The 23,076-nt window shown below is 59.1% G+C and overlaps 3 protein-coding genes across 3 annotated transcripts; 1 reads left to right on the top strand and 2 right to left on the bottom strand.

Annotated features, from left to right (window-relative positions):
• The first annotated feature begins 308 nt into the window (after positions 1-308).
• Positions 309-1,286, top strand: LOC115602830 (olfactory receptor 14C36-like). Its single transcript, XM_030474258.1, has 2 exons — positions 309-1,109; positions 1,143-1,286. The coding sequence occupies exons 1-2, from the start codon at positions 309-311 to the stop codon at positions 1,284-1,286; spliced, it is 945 nt and encodes a 314-aa protein (XP_030330118.1).
• Positions 1,287-12,005: 10,719 nt separating this feature from the next.
• WAS (WASP actin nucleation promoting factor) lies at positions 12,006-16,291 on the bottom strand. The gene is made up of 12 exons (XM_030474259.1): positions 16,190-16,291; positions 15,531-15,677; positions 14,589-14,675; positions 14,180-14,276; positions 14,021-14,059; positions 13,881-13,931; positions 13,590-13,758; positions 13,434-13,476; positions 13,202-13,355; positions 12,793-13,124; positions 12,243-12,348; positions 12,006-12,160 (listed from the first exon to the last, which is right to left on the bottom strand). The coding sequence occupies exons 1-12, from the start codon at positions 16,289-16,291 to the stop codon at positions 12,108-12,110; spliced, it is 1,380 nt and encodes a 459-aa protein (XP_030330119.1). The 3' UTR covers positions 12,006-12,107.
• A 519-nt stretch (positions 16,292-16,810) lies between these two features.
• TBC1D25 (TBC1 domain family member 25) lies at positions 16,811-23,041 on the bottom strand. The gene is given in 7 exon segments (XM_030474273.1): positions 16,811-20,123; positions 20,626-20,739; positions 20,742-20,831; positions 20,934-21,055; positions 22,082-22,233; positions 22,330-22,439; positions 22,690-23,041. Coding segments are annotated over 7 exon segments (2,730 nt in total). The 5' UTR covers positions 22,774-23,041; the 3' UTR covers positions 16,811-18,065.
• Between the last annotated feature and the right edge of the window lie 35 nt (positions 23,042-23,076).

Below are 23,076 nucleotides of genomic sequence, written 5' to 3' on the forward strand. Positions count from 1 at the left end.
AAGCTCCAGGATTCAAACCTGTCCCAGAGCATTCCTGTGTTACCTGAAAGCCCCACTTAGAAACACAGAAATGCCACGACAGAGCAAATGCTGCTGGGTTTGTGACACGAGATGTGTGTGTCCTGGGCTAGAAGTGGGGTGCCAGCAACAAACAGGGCTCCAGCCATGGAGCCAAAAGGAGGTCTCATAGAGAAGTGTGTCTGTGTTTAGGAGGTGGAGGGTCTGTGGGAAATGGGTTGGATTTTGGTCGGTCTTCCATAACCTGTGACATTTCCCCTATCTTAGGGCCCCAAGCCCAGAGGCAGGAGATGTCCAACGGCAGCTCCATCACCCAGTTCCTCCTCCTGCCATTCGCAGACACACGGGAGCTGCAGCTCTGGCACTTCTGGCTCTTCCTGGGCATCTTCCTGGCTGCACTCCTGGGCAACGGCCTCATCATCACCAGTACAGCCTGCGACCAGCACCTCCACACCCCCATGTACTGCTTCCTCCTCAACCTCTCTGTTCTTGATCTAGGCTCTATCTCCACCACTGTCCCCAAATCCATGGCCAATTCCCTCTGGGACACCAGGGCCATCTCCTATGCAGGATGTGCTGCACAGGTCTTTCTGTTTGTCTTCTTTGTAGTAACAGAGTTTTCTCTCCTCACCATCATGGCCTGTGACCGCTACGTGGCCATCTGCAAGCCCCTGCACTACGGGACCCTCCTGGGCAGCAGAGCTTGTGTCCACATGGCAGCAGCTGCCTGGGGCACTGGGTTTCTCAATGCTCTGCTGCACACAGCCAATACATTTTCACTACCCCTCTGCCGAGGCAATGCTGTGGAGCAGTTCTTCTGTGAAATCCCCCAGATCCTCAAGCTCTCCTGCTCACATTCCTACCTCAGGGAAGTTGGGCTTCTTGTGGTTGGCTTCTCTTTAGGACTTGGCTGTTTTGTTTTCATTGTGGGGTCCTATGTGCAGATCTTCAGGGCCGTGCTGAGGATCCCCTCTGAGCAGGGACGCCACAAAGCCTTTGCCACGTGCCTCCCTCACATGGCTGTGGTCTCCCTGTTTATCAGCACTGGCACATTTGCCTACCTGAAGCCTCCCTCCATCTCCTCCCCATCCGTGGATCTGGCTATGGCAGTGCTGTACTCGGTGGTGCTTCCAGCAGTGAACCCCCTCATCTACAGCCTGAGGAACCAGCAGCTCAAAGATGCTGTGAGGAAGCTGGTGACTGAATGTGTTTCAGCAGCCATACACTGCCTGCTTTCCTCTGCAAAGAGCGCCCAGTGTAGGCCATGACAGGTGAAGTCCATCCTTCCTGCTTGTCCTGGGTTCAGCTATAGCAGTCATTTTTCTCCTTCCTAGTAGCTGGTGCAGTGCTGTGTTTTACACTTTCAGCCTGGGAACAACGCTGATAAGACACCAATGTTTTTAGTTGTTGCTAAGTAATGTTTACTCTGATCAAGGACTTTTCAGTCTCATGCTCTGCCGGGGAGGAGGGGGAAGCCGGGAGAAAGCAGAGACAGGACACCTGACCCAAACTGGCCAAAGGGGTATTCCATACCACAGCACGTCATGCCCAGGATAGAAACTGGGGGGAGTTACCTGGAAGGCCCAGATCGCTGCTTGGGTTGGGCTGGGTATCAGTCGGCAGGTGGTGAGCAATTGTACCCCCTCCCCTTAGTATTTCCCTTATAACTGTTGTTATTGGTGGTAGCAGTAGTGGGTTTGTATTATACCTCAGTTACTGGGCTGCTCTTATCTCAACCCGTGGGAGCTACATTCTTTCGATTCTCCTTCCCATCCCTCCAGGAAGAAGAGGGGGAGTGAGTGAGTGACTGCGTGGTTCTGAGTTACCGGCTGGGCTTAAACCACGACAGTTCTTTACATTTGTTTTCCTGTTTCCACTTGTGACGTTGTTGCCTTCAAAGACATGTCAGTATTCATCCCTTCCTACTTCAGTATCTGCCTGCCTTGTGTGACCCACAGACTTTGTGTCAATGGGGGTCTGTCATTGTATTTAAGCACAATAAATGATCCTGCAGCAACTTCTTCTCTGTGATATGTCCTCTGTGATATGGCAGGAATGAAGGGGAATGAAATCAGCTTTCTGATTGCTCCACCTCTGGGATGGCTGCTCTGTGCCTGGAGCAGCCAGAGCTCTTGAGGAACCCAAGGCTGTTGTGCTGGTGTGGGGAGATGGGATGGCATGAGGGGGCTGCAGACCTCTCAGGGTGACCTGGGAGGAGAGCAGGGGACACAGGGTCCCTATCCGTGGCAGGGGGGTTGGAACTAGATGATCTCAAGGTCCTTTCCAACCCAAACCATTCTATGGTTCTATGCAAGTGCAGGAGGGAGAAGGCTGGTTTGTGCCCTTGGTTTGAACAGACCGGGTCTGTTGTCACCATCCAGCCATTGGCCATCTCTCTCTGGCCATTTCCAGGCTGCTCACCCTGGCTTTAAGGTGAATCTTGAATGTGTCCCATGCTGGGGAGTCACCACTTCCCTGGGGAGACTATTCCAATGGTTGATTGTTCTCATTGGGAAACATTTTCCTCTTGTGTCCAATTGGAATTTCCCCAGGAATAACTTGGACCCATCAGCCCTCATCTTTCCCATGGGACTCCTTGTCAAAAGGGAGTCTCCATCTTTGTAGTCACCCTTTAAATACTGGAACATAAGGTCACCCTGAGCTTTCTTCTCTCAAGGCTGAACAAGCCCAGCTCTCTCAGCCTTTCCAGGTCCTTGGATCATCTTTGGAGCCCTTCTCTGCAGCTTCTCCAGCCTGTCCACATCTGTTTTGTGTAGCAGGGACCAAAACTGAACCCAGTTTTCCAGGGGTGGCCTGACTGAGTAGAGCGGGATAACATCATCTTTATCTCTGCTGGTGCTGCCCTTGTTGATGTAACCCAGCGTCCTGATGGCTTTCTTTGCACACACAAGTGTTTTCCACTCTTCCAGCTCATCCAGATCCTCCTGCGGGGTGGCTCTCCCTTCCAAAGTGTCCACTCCCCAACTTAGTTTGGTCTCATCAGCAAACTTTATCAGGGTACATTTCATCCCATCACCCAGATCACTTATGATCAACAGCGTTGGGCCCAGTATCGATCCCCTGGGGACCCCATTGGTACAGGTCCCCAGCTATAGGAGCGTTAGGTGCCTAACCAAGGTGTCCTGGGTTCAGCTATAGCAGCCATTTTTCTCTTTCTTAGTAGCTGGTACAGTGCTGTGTTTTTTAACTTTCAGCCTAGGAACAACGCTGATAACACCGATGGTTTTAGTTGTTGCTAAGTAATGTTTACTCTGACCAAGGACATTCTCAGTCTCATGCTTTGCCAGGGAGGAGGGGAAGCCTGGAGGAAGCAGAGACAGGACACCTGACCCAAACTGGCCAAAGGGGTATTCCATACCACAGCACGTCATGCCCAGTATATAAACCACGGGAGTTACCCAGAAGGCCCAGATCACTGCTCGGGTCGGGCTGGGTATTGGTCAGTGGGTGGTGAGCAATTGTATCCTCTCCGCTTGTTATTTCCCTTATCATTATCATCATTGGTGATAGCAGTAGTGGTTTTGTATCGTACCTTAGTTACTGGACTGCTCTTATCTCAACCCGTGGGAGTTACATTCCTCCGATTCTCCTCCCCATCCCTCCGGGAGCGGGGGGAGGAAGACAGGGGGGAGTGAGCGAGTGGCTGCGTGGTTCCGAGTTATCGGCTGGGCTCAAACCATGACACAAGGTCAGATCCCTGTACTGGGATGGATGTTCCAGTGCTTTCCACGTGTACGTGAGGCCCAGAACCAGCTTTCTGTCCTGAACATCTGCTGTGGGAGCCATGGCTGAATGTCTTCACCATCCCCAGTGATCACTATAGGCAGAAAGCACATGATGTGGCTTAGCAAGTGCAGATCTCCATGTTGGTGGGCTGTTCTAGTGCTTGCCAAGGCAAGGGGATGCCCAGCAGCAGCAGCGTCGAGTGCTTGACAGAGCTCTATGTCCAGCCACCGCTCTCACACCAAAGGTGCCAGGACAGAATCATACAATCAGAGACTGGTTTGGGTTGGAAAGGACCTTAAGATCATCTAGTTCCAACCCCCTACCATGGTCAAGGACACCTCACACTAGACCATGTCACCCAAGACTCCTTCCAACCTGGCCTTAAACACCGCCAGGGATGGAGCATTCACAGCATCCTTGGGCAACCTGTGCCAGTGTCCCAAACTCCTCACAATAAAGAACTTCTGCCTTATATCTTATCTGAATGTCCCTGTTTCAGTTTGGAACCATTGCCCCTTGTCCTATTGCTACAGTCCCTGATGAAAGCCTGCTGAAGGATATTCACTCCACCTGCTGAACTGACACTATAGTAGCAGCCTACAACTGCTTGAAGGGTGGTTTCAGAGTTGATAGAGGATTTCTTGGTAGTAGAAAGAGAAGGAAACCTCTGCAAAGTGCAGCTTGGAAGGTTCAGACTGAATGTGAGGAAAGAGAAATGTCACTCCTCACCTGGAAGGATTCTGGATGAGCCCACGGCTTTGTGTTTCAAGGAACAAACAGCAATGGGTGGAGAGATGTGACTGAAGGTACAGAAATGCCAGGTGAGAGCTAGGTGGGAAAACAAGAAAGGTGTCAACAGCCTGAAGGGAAAGAGGTGCAGGCATGGGAGAGTGTAGGACAGCCTGCAGCAGAGATGACTGAGGATTCTGGCAAGGCTGAAAGGCCCAAAAGAACAAAAGGTCTTTGTCCCCTGGGCTATGGCAGTTGCCTCTTTCATCAAGGCCTATGAGGAGAAGAACTTTCATTCTCAGGATTTCAGGCTCTCCTTCTCCAAGGGCTGTGCTCAGGGCTTGGCCTTTCTGCTTCAGCAAACAAACCAAAACAAATAAACCATCAGACACCTGCATTTTGCTTTTGTCTACCTGTAATCACAACCTCCAGTTACTCGCTTTAACGAGTCCCTGGGGAGCCTTTGTCAGTAAGAGCCTTCAGTGGGGCCCATTAATGCTGAAGGGACTTGGGGCTTTGTTTCTAATTTGGACTTCTTGAGAGGTTTCTTCAGCCTCCTCTTGGTACCTGAAGTTCATGGACTCAGCCCAATTACACCATGGGGCTCATTAAAGCCCTGACGAAAACCTTGTTGTATTTGTCAAGTCTTCCAGATTGTCTTCCAGGAAACTGGGGAGGTTTCTGAGTGCAGGAAGATTACGAAGAGCATCTGATAAAAGTTATTTGAAAGGGTTTAATTTATTCCTTTTCAGTTTAGAAATTTCTATTCCATTGCCATTGATCCCGAGTGTCTCTTCCAGAGGCCTGGACAGGCAGGAAAAGCAGCCCTTAAAGTCCAGCGCTGCACTGAGCACCTCGCTCCTCACCTCCCCACCCAACATTGCTCTCATCGTCCACCTGGGACTTGTGTCACTTCTCCTCACATCCCACTTCTCCACTGAAGCTGGCGGCTGGATGGTGCAGCTCCTGTGCACCAACTCCCAGCCTGGCTGCCTTAGAGACCTGCCTGCCCACGGGCACAGCAGGATTGTTCCTCTGGGCAAGCAAAGCAAAGGAAAGCAGGACAAAGTGTCCTACACAGTAAAATACACTCGGGCACCACGTGCCTGGTACAAGCAGCACCTCATAGGGTCACGTTCCTACACAGGGATAATCTCATGAGAAATCGTTTAGAGACACAGGTAGATACAAAGAGGTAGCTGTGAACATGATTAAAGACTTGTCCAAGGAGAAAATTCGACTGTAGAAAGACTTGTAAGCCTTTACTGCCTGAAGTGAAGAGTAAAGGACAGGGCCTTTGTTTAGACAGGAAGCTGAAAAGAGGGCTTCAGAGCTGGTCATTGTGTCCTGGACAGGGGAAAATCTATGACAGATGAGAGGAATGAAGCATGTGGTCTCACAGTCAGGACAGTGGCAGTGCAGTTACAGGGGAAGATCAGCATTCCTTTGGGATCCCCCTTGTGAAAGGTCATTGCATTGGCAGAGGTCTCTTGGGAGTGAGGGCAAGGACGTGTTGCACTTACTTTTGAAAAAGGCCCCAAGTGCACCCCAGCGGAGCACAGGCTGTACAAGCTGCCTTTGGTGAGGTGTGTGCCAGCATCAGAGTCCTCTGGGGTGACATTTCTGGGCACCTAAAAGCTGTACGAAGGGTAACTCCTGCCTGGCCAAGCTGAGAGCCTGCAGTTGTGTGAGAGGAGGCAAAAAGTGGATGTGGTTTCCCTCAGCTCCAGCACAGCTCTTGGTACGGTCTCCCTCACTGCTGCTCTACCCAAGGGAAGCCATTGCAGTCTGGGTGGGTGGACAAACAGGAGAATAAAGCACTCGTGTCGGCAGAAACAGCTCCAAGAGTTCAGGAGCCAGCAGGGACACCCCAAGCAGCAGGAGATGCAGGTGCCTGCTCCTGGGCTGTCACCTCCGCAGCCACCAGGATACCCCAAGGAGCACGGCCACGGCCACGGCCCTTCTGCTGCCCCATTATCCGCAGAGCCAACAGTGCCACCATCAGCTGGGAATGTTGGGCAGCTCCAGCGGGCGTTGCCAGAAGCTCCAAGGGCAGCTCAACATTGTGGAATGTCCGGTGGGTTTCCGCTGGCGTTGCCAGAGCCCAACAGGACCAATGCAGGACATAGAATCATAGAATCATAGAATAGTAAGGGTTGGAAAGAACCTTAAGATCATCTAGTTCCAACCCCCCTGCCATGGGCAGGGACACCTTGCACTAAACCATGTCGGCCAAGGCTCTGTCCAACCTGGCCTTGAACACCGCCAGCGATGGAGCATCCACAACCTCCCTGGGCAACCCATTCCAGTGCTTCACCACCCTCACTGTAAAGAACTTCTTCCTTATATCTAATCTAAACTTCCCCTGTTGAAGTTTGAACCCATCACCCCTTGTCCTACCACTACAGTCCCTAAGGAAGAGTCCCTCCCCAGCATCCTTGTAGACCCCCTTCAGATACTGGAAGGCTGCTATGAGGTCTCCACGCAGCCTTCTCTTCTCCAGGCTGTACAGCCCCAACTCTCTCAGCCTGTCTTCATACAGGAGGTGCTCCAGCCCTCTTATCATCCTCGCGGCCCTCCTCTGGACTCGGTCCAACAGCTCCATGTCCTTTTTATGTTGAGGACACCAGAACTGTACGCAGTACTCCAAGTGAGGTCTCACAAGAGCAGAGTAGAGGGGCAGGATCACCTCCTTCGGCCTGCTGGTCACACTTCTTTTGATGCAGCCCAGGATACGGTTGGTTTCTGGGCTGCAAGCGCACGCTGCCGGCTCATGTTAAGCTTCTCGTCAACCAACACCCCCAAGTCCTTCTCTGCAGGGCTGCTCTGAATCTCTTCTCTGCCCAACCTGCAGCAGTGCCTGGGATTGCCCCGACCCAGGTGTAGGACCTTACACTTGGCTTGGTTAAACTTCAGAAGGTTGGCATCGGCCCACCTCAGAAGCGTGTCAAGGTCCCTCTGGATGGCATCCCTTCCCTCCAGCCTATCAACCGAACCACACAGCTTGGTGTCATCGGCAAAGTTGCTGAGGGCGCACTCAATACCACTGTCCATGTCGCCGACAAAGATGTTGAACAGGACCGGTCCCAACACCGATCCCTGAGGGACACCACTCGTTACAGGTTTCCAACTGGACATCGAGCCATTTACCACAACACTTTGCGTTTGGCCATCGAGCCAGTTCTTTATCCACCGAGTGGTCCATCTATCAAATTGATGTCTCTCCAATTTAGAGACAAGGATGTCATGCGGGACAGTGTCGAACGCTTTGCACAAGTCCAGGTAGATGATGTCAACTGCTCTGCCCCTGTCCATCAGTTCCGTGGCTCCATCATAGAAGGCCACCAAATTGGTCAGGCAGGATTTCCCCTGAGTGAAGCCATGTTGGCTGTCACCAACCACCTCATTGTTTTTCATGTGCCTTAGCATGTTTTCCAGGAGAATCTGCTCCAAGATTTTGCCAGGCACAGAGGTGAGACTGACTGGTCTGTAGTTTCCCGGGTCTTCCACCTTCTCCTTCTTGAAAATGGGGGTTATATTACCCTTCTTCCAGTCATCGGGAGCTTCACCTGACTGCCAGGATTTTTCGAATATGATGGACGGTGGTTTAGCAACTTCATTCGCCAGCTCCTTCAGGACCCGTGGATGGATTTCATCAGGTCCCATGGACTTGTGCACGTTCAGGTTCTTAAGATGGTCTCGAACCTGATCCTCTCCTACAGTGGGCCTAAGGTCTTCATTTTCACAGTCCCTGCATTTGCTTTCCAAGACTTGGGTTGTGTGGTCAGAGCATTTGCTGGTGAAGACTGAGGCAAAGAAGTCATTAAGAACCTCAGCCTTCTCCAAATCCATGGTAGCCAGTTCTCCTGATAGCTTCCGGAGCTGGCCCACATTGTCCCTAGTCTGTCTTTTATTTGCTACGTATCTATAGAATCCTTTCCTGTTATCTTTTACAACCCTTGCCAAACTTAATTCTAGCTGGGCCTTAGCTTTCCTAACCTGGTCCCTAGCTTCTCGGGCAATGCTCCTATATTCTTCCCAGGCCACCTGTCCTCGCTTCCACCTTCTATAAGCTTCTTTTTTCCCTCTAAGTTTCCTCAGCAGCTCCTTGTCCATCCATGGAGGTCTCCTGGCCCTCCTGCTGCACTTTCTTCTAGTCGGGATGCAACACTCTTGAGCATGTACCAGGTGATCCTTGAATATCGACCAGCAGTCTTAGGCCCCCCTGCCCTCTAGGACTGTATCTCATGAAACCTTACTAAGCAGGTTCCTGAAGAGGCCAAAGTCTGCTTTCTTGAAGTCCAGGGCAGTGAGCTTGCTGCATGCTCTTCTCACTGTCCTGAGGATCTCAAACTCAACCATCTCGTGATCACTAGAGCCAAGGCTGCCCTGGAGCGTCACATTTCCAACCAGTCCCTCCCTGTTGGTGAGCATGAGGTCAAGCACGGCACCTCTCCTTGTCGGCTCCTCTATTGCTTGAAAGAGGAAGTTGTCTTCCACACAATCAAGGAACCTCCTGGATTGCTTGTGCCGGGCCGTACCGTCCCTCCAACAGATGTCAGGATGGTTGAAGTCCCCCATGAGGACCAGGGCCTGCGAGCGTGAGGCTGCTCCTATCTGTCTGTAGAGCGCTTCATTCACAGAGTCCTCTTGATCAGGCGGCCTGTAACAGATCCCCACCGTAATGTCCCCCATTGCTGTTTTCCCTTTGATCCTGACCCACAAACACTCTGTTACCTCATCACCCGTCTCCAGACAGAGTTCCATACTCTCTAGCCTATCACTGACATAGATAGCAACACCCCCTCCCCGTCTGCCTGGCCTGTCTTTTCTAAACAGCCTGTAACCTTCCATTCCAACACTCCAGTCATAGGAGCCATCCCACCATGTTTCTGTGATACCAATGACATCATATTCCCATAGCCTTGCACACATCTCTAATTCCTCTTGCTCGTTCCCCATACTACGGGCGTTTGTATAGAGGCACCTTAGCCGAGCTCCAAATGCAGCCGACTCAATGGCTGGGGCAGCTGGAACATCTCTACATCGCTCCAAGCACTTATTACAGGTGCTGGCAACTGACCAGGAGTGTTGGGATGGATCAATGCTCCCCTCCCCCAACACATCTAGTTTAAAGCTTTCCTGACCAGCCTGGCAAGCCTCCTACCAAAACAGCTCTTCCCCTTCTTTGTCAGACCAGCTCCACCAGCCTCCAGTAGATCTGGCCTCCCAAATGGAGCCCCATGTTCTAAATAGCCAAACCCCTGACTATGGCACCAGCTTTCTAACCATTTATTAACCTGCCAAACGTGCCTAGCTTTTTTAAGGTCCTCCCCTTTGCCCTGGAGAATTGATGAAAAAACTATCTGAGCTCCAGAGCCCCCAACCACCTCTCCCAGGGCTCTGTAGTCCTTCTTAATGTTCTCCAGGCTACTGCTATCTATATCTCTAGCACCCACATGGACCACTAGGAGGGGGTAATAGTCAGCAGGACTTACTAGAGCAGGCAGCCTCTTAGCAACATCCCTGATCCGAGCCCCCGGCAGGCAACACACCTCCCTCGAGACTGGATCAGGCCGGCAGATGAGTGCCTCTGTGCCTTTCAAAGTAGAGTCCCCTACTACTATGACCCTCCGCTTTTTCCTGGAGGCACCAGTAGTGATCCTCTTTACTGGTGCATCAGCAGGGTGCTCATTAGGTGTGGTGGGTGCTTTCTCATTAGCCTCCTGCAGAACCGCGAAGCGGTTCTGGGTGGGGACATCAGATTTAGGAGGAAGCCCCTTGTCGTTAATTGTTCTCTTCCTCCTTTTTTTGTTGTTTTTTCTCGTTACTAATTCCCAGCTTCCTGGGTTGCTGTCCTCCTTCCTTCCTATATGAGCAGTGCTGGACGTTTGCAGCCCCTGCACAGTTTGGGCCTGGAGCAAGCAGCCCAGCTTCCTCTCAGCTTCCCTGGCATCTTTTAGCTCTCCAACAGCCTCCCGCAGCTCAGCCACCTGCTGCAGGAGGACCTCCACCAGAGCACACCGAGTGCAGCCCTGTCCATCGCGCACCCCCGCCTCACGAGACCAGTCGAGGCACTTTCTACACTCCGAGGTCTGCGTCGCAGCCTCCCCTCTCATCGGCTCTGGCTGGGTGCCTACGCTGGCCACCGCCGGGGCAGAGCTCCCAGAGCGGGCCCTGCTCCTGAGGCGAGTGCTCACCATCCCGCTCGGTGCCCGCGCAAACTGCCACACCATGCCCTGGTCGCTCGTGCTCCCTGGGATGGGTTTTACCCACTGAGGGCTGGTGCCGTCACTCCTGGCGCCGCCCCCTGTGAGTCAGCTGCTCGCGTCAGCTGAGCTGCCGGCTCCTGGGCAAGTCCTGTCGGGGACTTGAGGCTCCCTCGGTCGCTCTTGCTGCTCCGAACTGAGGCTCCGGGACGCTGTGCTTCCCCCCGCTCCGGTGTTAAAGGCGTCCTCTCTGGAGATACTCACCTCAGCAATTGCAATTGGACTTATAGGTGGGAAAGCGAGGAGGGAGAGCAATGCTGGTGGCACCGCTGTGGAGCTCACCGTGTGCAGAAGAGGCCCAGCACCAGCTTTCAGTCCTGGCTATTCGACTGTGGGAGCAGGGCCCGGACGTTCGTGCTCAATGCAACGGGCTCGGCACAGCCTCGAGTGTGCATTTCAGGTGTTACACACAATTGGACTTTTAGGTGGGAAAGTGATGAGCGAGAGCAATGCCGGTGGAACCTTTGTGGAGTTCACCATGTGCAGAAGAGGCCCAGCACCAGCTTTCAGTCCTGGCTCTTCGGCTGTGGGAGCAGGGCCCGGACGTTCATTCTCTGCATGCCATGCTGCGGCACAGCCTCGAGCCGTCTCTGTGGAGTTTTCATGGAATTGGACTTCAGCCAGGACTGCCTGCTCCCACAGCCGAAGAGCCAGGACTGAAAGCTGCTGCTGGGCCTCTTCAGCACATGGTGAGCTCCGTAATGGTGCCACCGGCATTGCTCTCGCTCCTCACTTTCCCACCTAAAAGTCCAATTGCGTGCAACCTCTACAGCAACTGATCAAGGCTGTGCCAGAGGACGGGGCATAGAGCACGAACATTCCGGCCCTGCTCCCACAGCCGAAAAGCCAGGACTGAAAGCTGCTGCTGGGCCTCTTTGGCACACGGTGAGCTCCTCAACGGTGCCACCACAAATGATCTCGCTCCTCGCTTTCCCACCTAAATGTCCAATTCCATGCAACATGTTCGGAGTCGGCTCAAAGTCGTCCTGCAGCCCAGCGTGTAGAGCACGAACGTCCGGCCCCTGCTGCCACAGCTGAAGAGCTGGGACAGAAAGCTGCTGCTGAGCCGCTTCGACGTATGGTGAGCTCTGCAACGGTGCCACCAGCATTGCTCCCGCTCCTCGCTTTCCCACCTAAAAGTCCATCTGGGTGCGGTCTATCCTCTATGGTCCCCACTCTAGGGGCTGTCTCTCATCTCTTTCCCCTCACCCACTTCCCTTTAATGGCGACTATTAACGCTCATTAGCGGTGATTAGTGCTGCCTTTAATGGTTCTGTCTCACAGGTGGGGGGGCGAGGGGAAGGAGGTGGGGTTCTCAGCCTGCGGTGCGGGTGAGGTATGGGCTCAATCGTCCCACTCGTCGTCTTCATCCTCCTCCTCGAGTTCTTCGCCCTCGTCTGCGGGAATGGGGTGGTTCAGGTGGGGTGTCAAAGGGGGCGCAGGTGCCAAGGAGTCTGTCCCCCCCCCATGAGCGCTCACCCGAGGAGTGGATGGCTCTGCTGCGCTTCTGCATCACGTCCATGAGGGCTCCCACCAGCCCCCCTGCGCCGGCGCCGCTGCTGCTGCCCTCGGGGCACTCAGGGGTCTGGGGGGGGTTAAGGGGGGGCTTATGGGGAACATAATCCCACCCCATAAGCTCATGGAACACCCCTTGTGTGCCCCCCATTCGTAGAGACTCATGGGACACCCCTTGTCGTGCCCCCCCCAGCCCCAGGGGCTCATGGGACACCCCTTGTCCCCCCCCCATCCCCGGGGGCTCATGGGACACCCCTTGTCGTGCCCCCCCCAGCCCCAGGGGCTCATGGGACACCTCTTGTCAGCCCCCCATCCCCGGGGGCTGATGGGACACCTCTTGTGTCCCCCCCCATCCCCGGGGGCTGATGGGACACCCCTTCTCGTCCCCCCCCAGCCCCAGGGGCTCATGGGACACCTCTTGTCAGCCCCCCATCCCCGGGGGCTCATGGGACACCCCTTGTGTCCCCCCCATCCCCAGGGGCTCATGGCTTACCCCGACCCCCTCCCCACTGACCTTGTTCAGGGTCACCCCTTGGCGGATCTGGTCCAGCAGCGCCCCCCGCGCCGGGGGGGTGGGGGGGGCGGGGCCTCCGCCGGGGGTGGCCGGCGGGGGGAGCGGGGGAGGTGGGGGCGGAGCCGCGGTGGCCCCCGGGGGGGCGGGGCCTCGTCCAGGGGGCGGAGCCACGGGCCGGGAGGGCGGGGGCACCGCGGGAGGGGAGGGGCCACCGCGCGGTGGAGGCAAGGCGCCCCCTGGCGGTGGAGGCAGCGGCCCCGTGCGGCTGCGGGGGGGCCCGGGAGGGGGAGGAGGAGGAGGGGCAGCCCCTCGGCTCGGCGGGGGGGGAGGACCTGGGTGGGGGGAAGAGATGTTAATTAGCGTGTTATAATTAGTGTGTTAATGAGCACGGGGGCTGGGGGGGGCTCACCCTGGCGCCGCAGCTCCTCCCTCACCGCCTGCAGCCCGCCCCGGTCAGCAATGAAGTCATGGATAAGGCGCGAGGTCTCGGCGTCAGCCAATTGCACCTCGGTGATGCCGGCCTGGGCGAAGAGGGCCCGGAGAGCAGGGTCCAGCGCTGCCACCTGTGCCCCACAGCCTGCGTCAGCCCCACAGCAGCACCCCACAGCAGCGGGGACAGAGGGGGCATGGGAGCCACCTACATCAAAGCCGTTACTGGGGTCCCAACCGATGTGACCTACATGCCTGGGATGATGGGGGATGAGAAGAAGCTGCCCCACAGCTGGACCCACACATGGTCCCAGTGGGGTCTCTCCTCTGCCCCATACAGCCCCTCACGTTCCCATTGCCAGACCCACTTGAAGCCAGACGGGGCGCCAATGTCGGCCTTGGAGATCTTCTTGCGGCCCTTCTTCTGGTCCCCAGCTGTGGGGCTCACTGTAGGTCCAGCCGTGGGACTGGGCAGCCCCCGGTAGCGGGACGCTGTGATGTCAGGGTTGCTGATGGGCACGGCTGGCAGAAGAGGGGCTGCAAATGGCACGATACATCTGAGTAATCCTCCGTGAGGCAGCAAGACCCCACTGTGGGGCTGCAAGACACCGCTGTGGGGCTGCAAGACACCGCTGTGGGGCTGTGGGGCGGACACTCACCGCTGCCATCAGCAGGGGTCGCGGAGGTGCGGGACAGGCTCCCAGGACGCTCTGTGGGGGGGAGAGACGGTGTTGGTGCTGCACTCCACAGGACCGCCTTGTGCCCTCCAGCTCCGCCTCCCTCGGAGGGGGGGACTCACCATCACCGTGGCGTGGTGGAGGTGGGAGCTGCCGCTTCTCTGGGGAGAGATAGGAGAGGGTGTGAGCATGGGGCTGCCCCAGTGCATTGGGGGGGCTGTGAGGCGCTGTGGGACTGCCCCAGTGCATTGGGGGGACTGTGGAGCTGCCCCTGCTCTCACCCGCCCGCTGCTGGCGCCGGCGCAGCCGCTCCTGGACCAGCCCCTCGAAGGCGGCCGCTTCCCTCTCATCCGCGAAGTTCAGCCCCGCCTGGCCCTCCTGCGCAGCCAATCAGGGGCCTGCCCCATGGGCCCCGCCCACAGGCAGCGAGCCCCGCCCACAGGCGATAAGTCCCACCCCCTTGGCCCCGCCCACATTTACTAAGCCCCGCCCCTTCGCCCTCACCCAACACCCGTAGCCCCTCCCACATTCACTTGGCTCCACCCACCACCCCTAAGCCCCGCCCACAGAGCCCCATCTGCACGTGCCCCCCCCCCCCCCCCCCATCACGGAGCCCCCCGGAGCTTCCCCTTCCATTGGCCCCGCCCCCTTCACCGGCCCCGCCCCCTCCCCGTGGCCCCGCCCACTCACGTGGGAGACGAAGGTGTGGAAGAAGGGGGTGGGGGCCGTGTAGCCCATCCCCCCCTGCAGCTCCTGCTCCCAGCGCAGCGCCCCGGCCTGGGCCACAGACCCCTGAGAGACCTCCCCAGAGACCCCCCCCAGAGACACACCCAGAGACACCCCCCAGAGACACCCCCAGAGACACCCCCCACAGACCCCCCCAGAGACCCCCCCAGAGACACCCCCCACAGACCCCCCCACAGAGACACTCCCCAGAGACACCCCCAGAGACACCCCTAGAGACCTTCCCCACAGACCCCCCAGAGACCCCCCAGAGACACCCCCAGAGACCCCCCCCAGAGACACCCCCCACAGACCCCCCCAAGACACCCCCAGAGACACCCCCCACAGACTCCCCCCAGAGACCCCCCCGAGACACCCCCAGAGACACCCCCCACAAACCCCCCCAGAGACACCCCCCACAGACTCCCCCCAGAGACCCCCCTGAGACACCCCCAGAGACACCCCCCACAGACCCCCCCGAGACACCCCCAGAGACACCCCCCGAGACACCCCCCCACAGACTCCCCCCAGAGACCCCCCAGAGACACCCCCCACAGACCCTCCCACAGACCCCCCCAGAGACTCCTATGAGTGACTCCCCTGAGATCCCCCCCCCGGGACCCCCCAAAGACCCCCTGAGAGACCCCCCGCAGGGACCCCTATGAGAGACCTCGCTGAGAGACGCCCTGAGAGACCCCCGGGACCCCCCATTGACACCCAGGGACCCCCAGAGACCCCTATGAGGGACCCCCAGAGAGACCCAGGACCCCCCGAGACCCTCCCCTGAGACCCCCATAGAGACCCCCCAGGGACCCCTAGAGACCCCCAGAGATCTCCCAGGACCCCGTGAGAGACCCCCAGGGGCCTCCCCCTGCCCCAGCTCCCCCCTCCGGCCCCCCCCGCACTCACGCCCAGCTCGTAGAGGCGGATGAAGTAGGAGCGCCGGGCGCTGTCCCGCACCAGGCACACGGCGCCGCAGCCGCGCCGGGCCCAGGCGCCCCCCCCCGCGCCCCCCGGCTCGGCCACCACGAGCTGCGCCACGGCCGTCACCAGCGCCTGCGGGGACACCGGAGCAGGGGCTGCACCGGAGCCCCATAGAGACCCATAGACCCCCATAGAGAGCCCCCAGGGCCCCCCCCAAATCACCCTTTCCCCCCCAAAGTCCACCAAGGCCACCCAGGGCACCCCAAAGCCCCCCCAGACGCTCCCATTGGACCCCCCCCCACCCCCTCTATGGCCCCCCCAGAACCCCTAGCTCCCTTCTGCCCCCCATTAGCCCCATTGAGGCCCCCAAGGAGGCACTTAAATGCCATTAGAGCCTTACAGGACCCCACAAGTGACCCCCCGACCCCACAAACCTCCCAGGCCCCCCAAAACCCCTCCCATAGAGCCGCCAAACCCTCCCCAAATGCTCCCATGGGACCCCCCCACCCCTCTAGGACCCCCCAGCTCCCTCCCCACCCCTCCAGCCCCCCATTAACCCCACTGAGGCCACCAAGGAGGCACCTAAATGCCTTATGGGCCTCATGGAACCCCACTAGTGCCCCCCCCGCGCCTCCCCCCCTCACCACACATTTCCGGCCCAGGAGCTCAAAGAGCCGCAGGTTTTCCTGGTGCTGCAGCAGCTCTGAGGGGACGTTGTCCCCCCCCGAGGGCCCCCCCCGGCTCATCCCTGGGTGCGCTGGGACCCCCCCGGTTCCTGTGACACCCCCTTGGACCCCCCCTCGGTGCCTGGGTCCCTGTGGAGGCCTCTTCCGCCCGGAAGCACCCAAAGGCCTGAGGTGGCCAAGACGTCACCTCCGGGCTGGGGAGGGGAACTGGGGGCACTGGGAGGTAATGGGAGGCGGACTGGGAGGCATCGGGAGGGGACTGGGAACAGCCTCGGCCAATGCAGGTAGTGATGGGACTAAACTGGGGACACTGGGAGGGATATGGGAACACCGGGACCTTCTTCCTACACCACAACAGAGACCACAACCGCTTCCCAGTCCGTACTGGGAACCCCCCAGTTCATAGCGGGAGCCCACACTCCCTTCCCAGTATGGACCAGGAACTGCAATCCCATTCCCAGTCCACACTGGGAGCCTCCAGCCCATTCCCAGTCCATCCTGGGAGCCCCTATCCCTGTTCAGTATGGTCTGGGATACCCTTTACCCTTCCCAGTCCATACTGGGAGCCCCAAACACCAGTCACGGGCATCAGGTTTATTCACGTCTCCAGCACCCCACAGACCCCCAGATGCCCAAATACCCCCCCGGGGGCAGGGGGCAATAAATAAGGAGGGGGGTAAAAGGCACCCGGGGCAGGGGGCAGGAACTGGGCTGCAATGGTCCATACTGGGAAAAGCCGTATGTGCATTAGATCCCAGTCAGGGCGCCCTATCGGTCCATACTGGTCCATACTAGGACGATGCAAGGCCACAGGGGTGAAGAGATCCTGGGCAAGATGCTGTACTGGTCCATACTGGTCCATTCTGGTTCATGCTGGGAGGACGCAAGGCCACAGGGGTGAAGAGATCCTGGGCAAGATGCTGTACTGGTCCGTACTGGTCCATACTGGGAGGACGCAAGGCCACGCAGGTGAAGAGCTCCCACTGGGCTGCCGTGCTGGTCCTTACTGGTCCATACTGGGAGGGCTGAAGGCCATATCAAAGCAGCGATCCCAGTTGATGGAGCTGTACTGGTCCATCCTGCTCCAACCCAGACCCGTGCTGGTCCATACTGGTCTGGCCCAAGGCAATTTAGATCCAGGAGTTCCCAGCTGGGATGTAGTGATTCATACTGGTCCATACTGGAGTGTCTCCAGGGGATCCATTTGTCTCTTAGAGGTCCTTTATAGGGGTTCAAGGGGGCCCCCATATGGGCTTACAGGTCCCTATGTTGACCTGGGAGTCCCCACAGCAGTCTGTGGGTCCCCAAAAAGGACCAACAGGTCTCCACATGTTGTCTACGGGGTCCCCACATTGACCTACAGGCCCCCAGGTGGTATCTATGGGGTCCCCCCATTGACCTATGGGTCCCCACACTGACCTAGGGCACTCCATAGTGTCCCCAAAGAGGAGCGAGAGGTCCCCATGTGGTATGTGTGGGGTCCCCACATTGACCTACAGGCCCCCATGTGGTATCTATGGGGTCCTCATACTGCCCTCGGGCTCCCCATGATGCCCTAGGAGCCCCCGAAGAGGACTGACAGCTCTCCATGTGCTGTCTATGGGGTCCCCACATTGTCCTATGGGTCCCCATACTGACCTAGGGCTCCCCATGGTGTTCCCACATTGTCTTGTGGGTCCCCACATGGTGTCCATGGAGCCCCCACATTGCCCTCGGGCTCCCCATGATGCCCCAAGAGCCCCCAAAGCGAACCCACAGTCCCCATATATTGTCCATGGGCTTCCCCCATTACCCCCCCACCCCTTCGAACCCCCCATCCCACACCCCCCCCAATTTACCCCGTGCTGTGCCCCCCCGGGGGCGCCCCCCCCCAGCCCTCCAGGTAGCGGGCGAAGAGCCCCTTGGCGCGGTGCAGGACGCGGGGCAGGTGGTGGCGCCGCACCAGGCGGTCGAAGTGCATGGCCACCTCGTTGTAGTCCCCGGCGCGGCCCATCACCGCCTCCCGCTGCTCCAGCAGCATGGCCAGGCACAGGAAGAGCAGGAAGGGGTTCCCCTGGCCCAGCTCCTCCGGCGGCGGCAGCGGCGCCCCGTCGTCCTCCACCCCCACCTCATCCTCTGAGGAGGAAGAGGAGCACGAGGAGGAGGAGGAACTTGAGGCTTCCCAAGCCCAAGTGCCACCCCAGGGGTCCTCAGCAGCGGCCATGCCCATGCTGGAGTCCTCATGGAACTCTATGGGGTCCTCATGGAACTCTAAGGGGTCCTCATGGAACGCTATGGGGTCCTCACGTACCTCTATGGGATCTACACCAACCTCTTCGGGGTCTCCATCAACCTGTTTGGGGCCTTCACCAACCTCATTGGGGTCCTTACCAACCTCTGTGCGGTCTTTATCAGCCTCTTTGCAGTCTTCACCCTCTTCGGGGTCTTTACCAACCCTTCTGGGGTCTCCACCAGCATCTTTGGCGTCTTCACCAACCTCTCCAAGGGAACAGGAGGAGTCGCCACTGATCTCCTGGAAGCTGTCGCCAACCACAGGGAGGAGCTTGGAGTCTCTGCTGATGTCTTTGGGTGCATCGAGGTGCCCCCCACTCGCTTTGGAAGCGCTGTGGTTGCGGTCAGACTTCTCCAGGGTGTTCCCATCTTCACGTGGCTTCTTGGAGATGCTGTGAGCTTCGCAGGTCTTCCTGGAGACATCCGGGTCTTGCGCTTCTCCCGTGTCCTTGGGAGCACCGGCATCTTGGCCACCATCACTGGAGGCTTTGGGATGCTCTTGGAGACCCCTGGGGGCATTAGCACCACCCTGGACCTCCCCAAGGCCCTTGGTGCTCCCAGGGACATTCCAGGAGGTCTTCAAGCCCTCTTGGTCATTCCAGTTGTCAGGACAAGCTGAGACATCCCCATAGACCTCGAGCTTCTCGCGTTTGCCCCCAAAACCATCCTTGACGCTGCTGAAGCTCTTGAGCCCTTCCTGGTCATCCCCAAAGCTCTGGATAACCGTGGAGTTCCCAGGACCCTCCAGGACATCACTGGAGCTCTTTGGTGTCTCTTGCTCATCCCCAAACCTCTTGGGAGCCTCTGGGACACCCACAGAGACCTTAGACCCATCATTGGAGCTCCCAGCCCCCTCCTGCCCATCCGCGGTGGCCTCCATGCGCTGCCGCTGCCGGCGGAGGCGCCGGGGGGGCCGCGGCCTCAGCCCACGCCGCTCCCGCAGCCCCCGGCGGGCCCGGCGCAGACCAAGGGGGGCTCCAAGGAGGGGAACCCCATCGGGGGGGGGCGGAGGAGCGGGTGGCAGCGAGCTCCAAGTGATCTCCAGCACCCTCAGGGCGTCCTCGAAGGCGAACTCGCGCTTGAGCTCCAGCAGGAGCCAGCGGTAGCAGAAGAGCAGGTCGTGGGCGCCGCGGGCAGCCAGGAAGGCCCAGAACGGGGGATCGGCGCGGCGCAGGAGGCGCCGGAGGTGGGCGAAGGCGCGGGCCAGGCCCCGGCCACCGGGGCGGAAGCGGGGTCCGAGGCGGCGCATGAGGGAGCAGAAGCAGAGGAAAGCTTGAGCTTCGTCGTCCAGCACGGCCAAGAGCGGCGCCGCCACGTCCGACATGCCCTGGCAGTAGGAGAGGCGCGGGTGGCCCAGCGCGAAGGTGGTGAGCAGCGCCTGCAGCGCGGCCAAGTGCGGGTGTCCCTCCTCGGGGCCGCCGAAGTAGGGGTGCCCGCGGTCGGTGCGCACCACGTCCTTGCGCACGGCGGCCGCCACCAGCGCCAGCTCGGCCGGGGCCGCCCGCGCCGCCAGCGCCGCCTTCAGCGCCGCGTACTCGCCCGCCTTGTGGCGCAGGTGAGCCAAGCGCTCCTGCCCCGAGAGCCCCGCCGGGAAGACGTTCAGCAGGTATCGCCACACCACCTGCAGCGGGACGGGCGCGGGGTCAGGGTGCTGTGGAACCAGGGGTGGGCTGGGTAGAGAAGGGCCTCAGGGGTGGGTTGGGTGGCGCAGGGTTGGATCAGGCGGATCAGGCAGGGACACCTCACCAGTGTGGTGCAAAAGCCCCGTCCACGCTGGCCTTGAATACTGCCAGGGATGGAGCATTCCCCACCTCTCTGTTCAAGCCATTCCAGTGTCCCAACCCCCCCACAGGGAAGAACTTCTTCCTTAGATCCAACCTGAACTTCCCGTTTCAGCTTGAACCCACCACCCCTTGCGCTATCACTCCAGCCCCTGCTGAAAGTCCGTCTCCAGCATCCTTGCACCCCCTCCAGAAGGCAGCAAGGAGCAAAAACAGGACCTGAAGAGCCCATCATGCCCAGTAGAGAAACTGGGGGGACTCACTCAGAAGGAACTGAGTTCCCAGCTGGGTCTGAACCATATCATGCGAGGGGGGGACACACGCACATGGAGGGGCACCCACCTTGCGCAGGCCAGGCTCGACGCCGCCGTGGTAGACGTGGAGCCGCAGGTCGTGGGGCCGCAGCAGCCGCCCGCCGGGGCCCAGGTACGTGCGGAGGTCGGCATCGCTCAGTGGGGCACAAGGGGGGGGGCGGCAGCGGGGGTGAGGGGGGGGGACCCCTCAGGCCATGCCAGGGCGGCCTGAGCCCGGGCCAGCGTCCGGCCAACCTGTGGGGAATGGGTCAGTGATGGAGCCAGGAGGGGACTGGGAGCACTGGGAGGGGACTGGGAGTGCTGGGACGGGTGGGGAACGCCCCAAGCCCCACTCACCTGCGCCAGCAGGGCCTGGGTGAAGGGCAGAGCCGCAGCCAGCAGCGAGCGGCGCTCAGGGAGCGGCTCCACCGCCGCCACCTCCCGGGGGCTGATGATGTCCCAGTCCTCCAGCAGCGGGCCTGCAGCACCCCCAGACCTCAGTCACTCCACAGGCACCCGAGTCCCCTTCCTGATCCCCACCCATGGGCGCCCCTCATGGACGTTCCCCCTCAGGAGATGGGGAACAGGAGAAAGGGGGGGCATGGGGGCATAGGAGGAAGAGGGGGACATAGGGGGATAGGGAAATAGAACTGTAGTCGGATAGGAACATGGAAACATAGGGGAAGAAAGATGTAGAGAGTTGGGAGTGTATGAAGACAGGGAGATGAGACAATAAGGGGATAGGGAAATAGAGATATAGGAAAATGGATGCACAGCGGATAGAGGCATAATGCGATAAAAAGTTGGGGGTACAGGAGGAAAAGCAGGTGGGGGTATAAGGAGATAAGGAAGTGAAGACATAAGGGGATAGGAATACAAAAAAGTAGGGAGATAAGAATGTGGAGACATAGGAAGAGAGGGGTGTAGACAGTTGGGAGTGTAGGAGAATACGGAAATGGGAGTGTAGGGGAATAGGAAGATAGGAATATAGGGAGATGGGAACATAGAAGATAAAAACATAGGAACATAGAAAGATGCGAGTATACAGGAAAAAGAATATGATGGTATAGGGACATAAGGAGATGGAGACAAGAGAATAGAGAGACAGAAATGTAAGGGCATAGGAACATGGGGGCATAGCGCGAGAGGGGCGTAGAGAGCTGAGGCTGTAGAAGAGTAGGAAAATGGGAGTGTAGGGGGATAGCAAGATAAGCACATAGCGAAATGAGAGCATAGGGGGTAGAACCATAGAGACATAGCAAGATGGAAGTACAGCAGAAAAGGGAAATGGGGGTATAGGGGGAAAGGGAGGTGGTGGTATAGGGGAAAAACAAGATGGGCGTATAGGGGGAAAAGGAAATGAGGGTATAGAAGAACAGGGACATGGAAACATAGAGCGATAACAGCATAGGGAGATAGCGACATGGCAGTGTAGGGAATAGGGACATGGAGACCCCACGCGGACCAGGGTGTCTGCTCCCTGCCCCCCCCGGGCCCCCCCTCACTCTCAGCCGGGGGCCGCACGTCGAGGCGCAGGCGCAGCGCGGGCCGGGCGCAGGCGAAGGCGGCCGCCAAGTCCCCATCGCTCAGCAGCGGAACGAAGCTCTCCTGGCCCTGGGGGTCGCGGGCGGCAAAGCTGATGGAGAAGCTCTTCTTCCTGCGGGGGGGGGAGGGATCGCGACGGGGGTTCAGCGGCCGCGGCCCCCCCGCAGTGGCGGGGGGTGGGGGGGTGGGGGGGGGTGCCCGGGCTCACCCCTGCAGGTCAAAGGCGCGGGCCAGGATGTGCTGCAGCACGTCCAGGGATGTGATCTGCGGGTCCACGGCGAAGGAGCGGAACTCGGGCGGCTGCAGCCCCTCGCTCTTCTGCGGCGGGGCGGCGGTAACCGGGGGGGGCACCGGGGACGAGCCCCGGAGACCCGACCCCCCCCCCCAACCCCGGCTCCGAGCAGGCCCAACATGGCGGCCGCGTCCCGTTGGCACGGCAACAAGCGCCTCAGAGCACGCCCTCTCATTGGCCCACCCCGCCGGCTCCCGTTGGCCACGCCCCCCCGCAACAGTCAGCCCTGCCCACCCCCGCCGAGGCCCCGCCCCTCCGCGAAGCCCCGCCCCTCACCTTGACGCGCACGCGCACCACCTCGCACTCCTCCTCCAGCGCGGCCCCGCCCCCCGGGCAGGCCCCGCCCCCCACAGCCGCCATTGCGGGGGGGGGGGGGGGGAGACGGCTCCGCGCAGGCGCAGAACTGGAACCGGGGGAGACGGCGGGAGGGGGGGTCGCGCCGTTACCGGGATAGCGCGGGGGGGGGGGAGAAGGGGGGGTTGGAAGGAGGGGGTTGTTACGTCACCGTGCTGACGTCACGCCGCGCCGCGCTCGGTGCCGGGCGCGGGGACGATCCGGAGCAGCGCCGCGGTCGTCCCCATCCTGCGGCCGCGGCGGCAACAACATCCGGGTCAGCGCGCGGAGGTGACGTCACGGGAGGCGGGACAAGGGTGCGGCGTGAGG

The sequence above is a fragment of the Strigops habroptila genome, unplaced genomic scaffold, assembly GCF_004027225.2.
Source record: "Strigops habroptila isolate Jane unplaced genomic scaffold, bStrHab1.2.pri NW_022045577.1_ctg1, whole genome shotgun sequence".
NCBI lineage: Eukaryota > Metazoa > Chordata > Aves > Psittaciformes > Psittacidae > Strigops > Strigops habroptila.

What these genes read in the sequence shown, in the direction of transcription:
- LOC115602830 (XM_030474258.1), top strand. Translation starts at nt 309, where the DNA reads ATGTCCAACGGCAGCTCCATCACCCAGTTCCTCCTCCTGCCATTCGCA. An exon ending in CCTCCATCTCCTCCCCATCC is followed by an intron (nt 1,110 to 1,142) that starts GTGGATCTGGCT and finishes CTGTACTCGGTG; the next exon opens with GTGCTTCCAGCAGTGAACCC.
- WAS (XM_030474259.1), bottom strand. Translation starts at nt 16,291, where the DNA reads ATGAGCCGGGGGGGGCCCTCGGGGGGGGACAACGTCCCCTCAGAGCTG. An exon ending in TCCACCACGCCACGGTGATG is followed by an intron (nt 13,932 to 14,020) that starts GTGAGTCCCCCC and finishes TCCCCCCCACAG; the next exon opens with AGCGTCCTGGGAGCCTGTCC. An exon ending in AAGGGGTGACCCTGAACAAG is followed by an intron (nt 12,349 to 12,792) that starts GTCAGTGGGGAG and finishes AACCCCCCCCAG; the next exon opens with ACCCCTGAGTGCCCCGAGGG.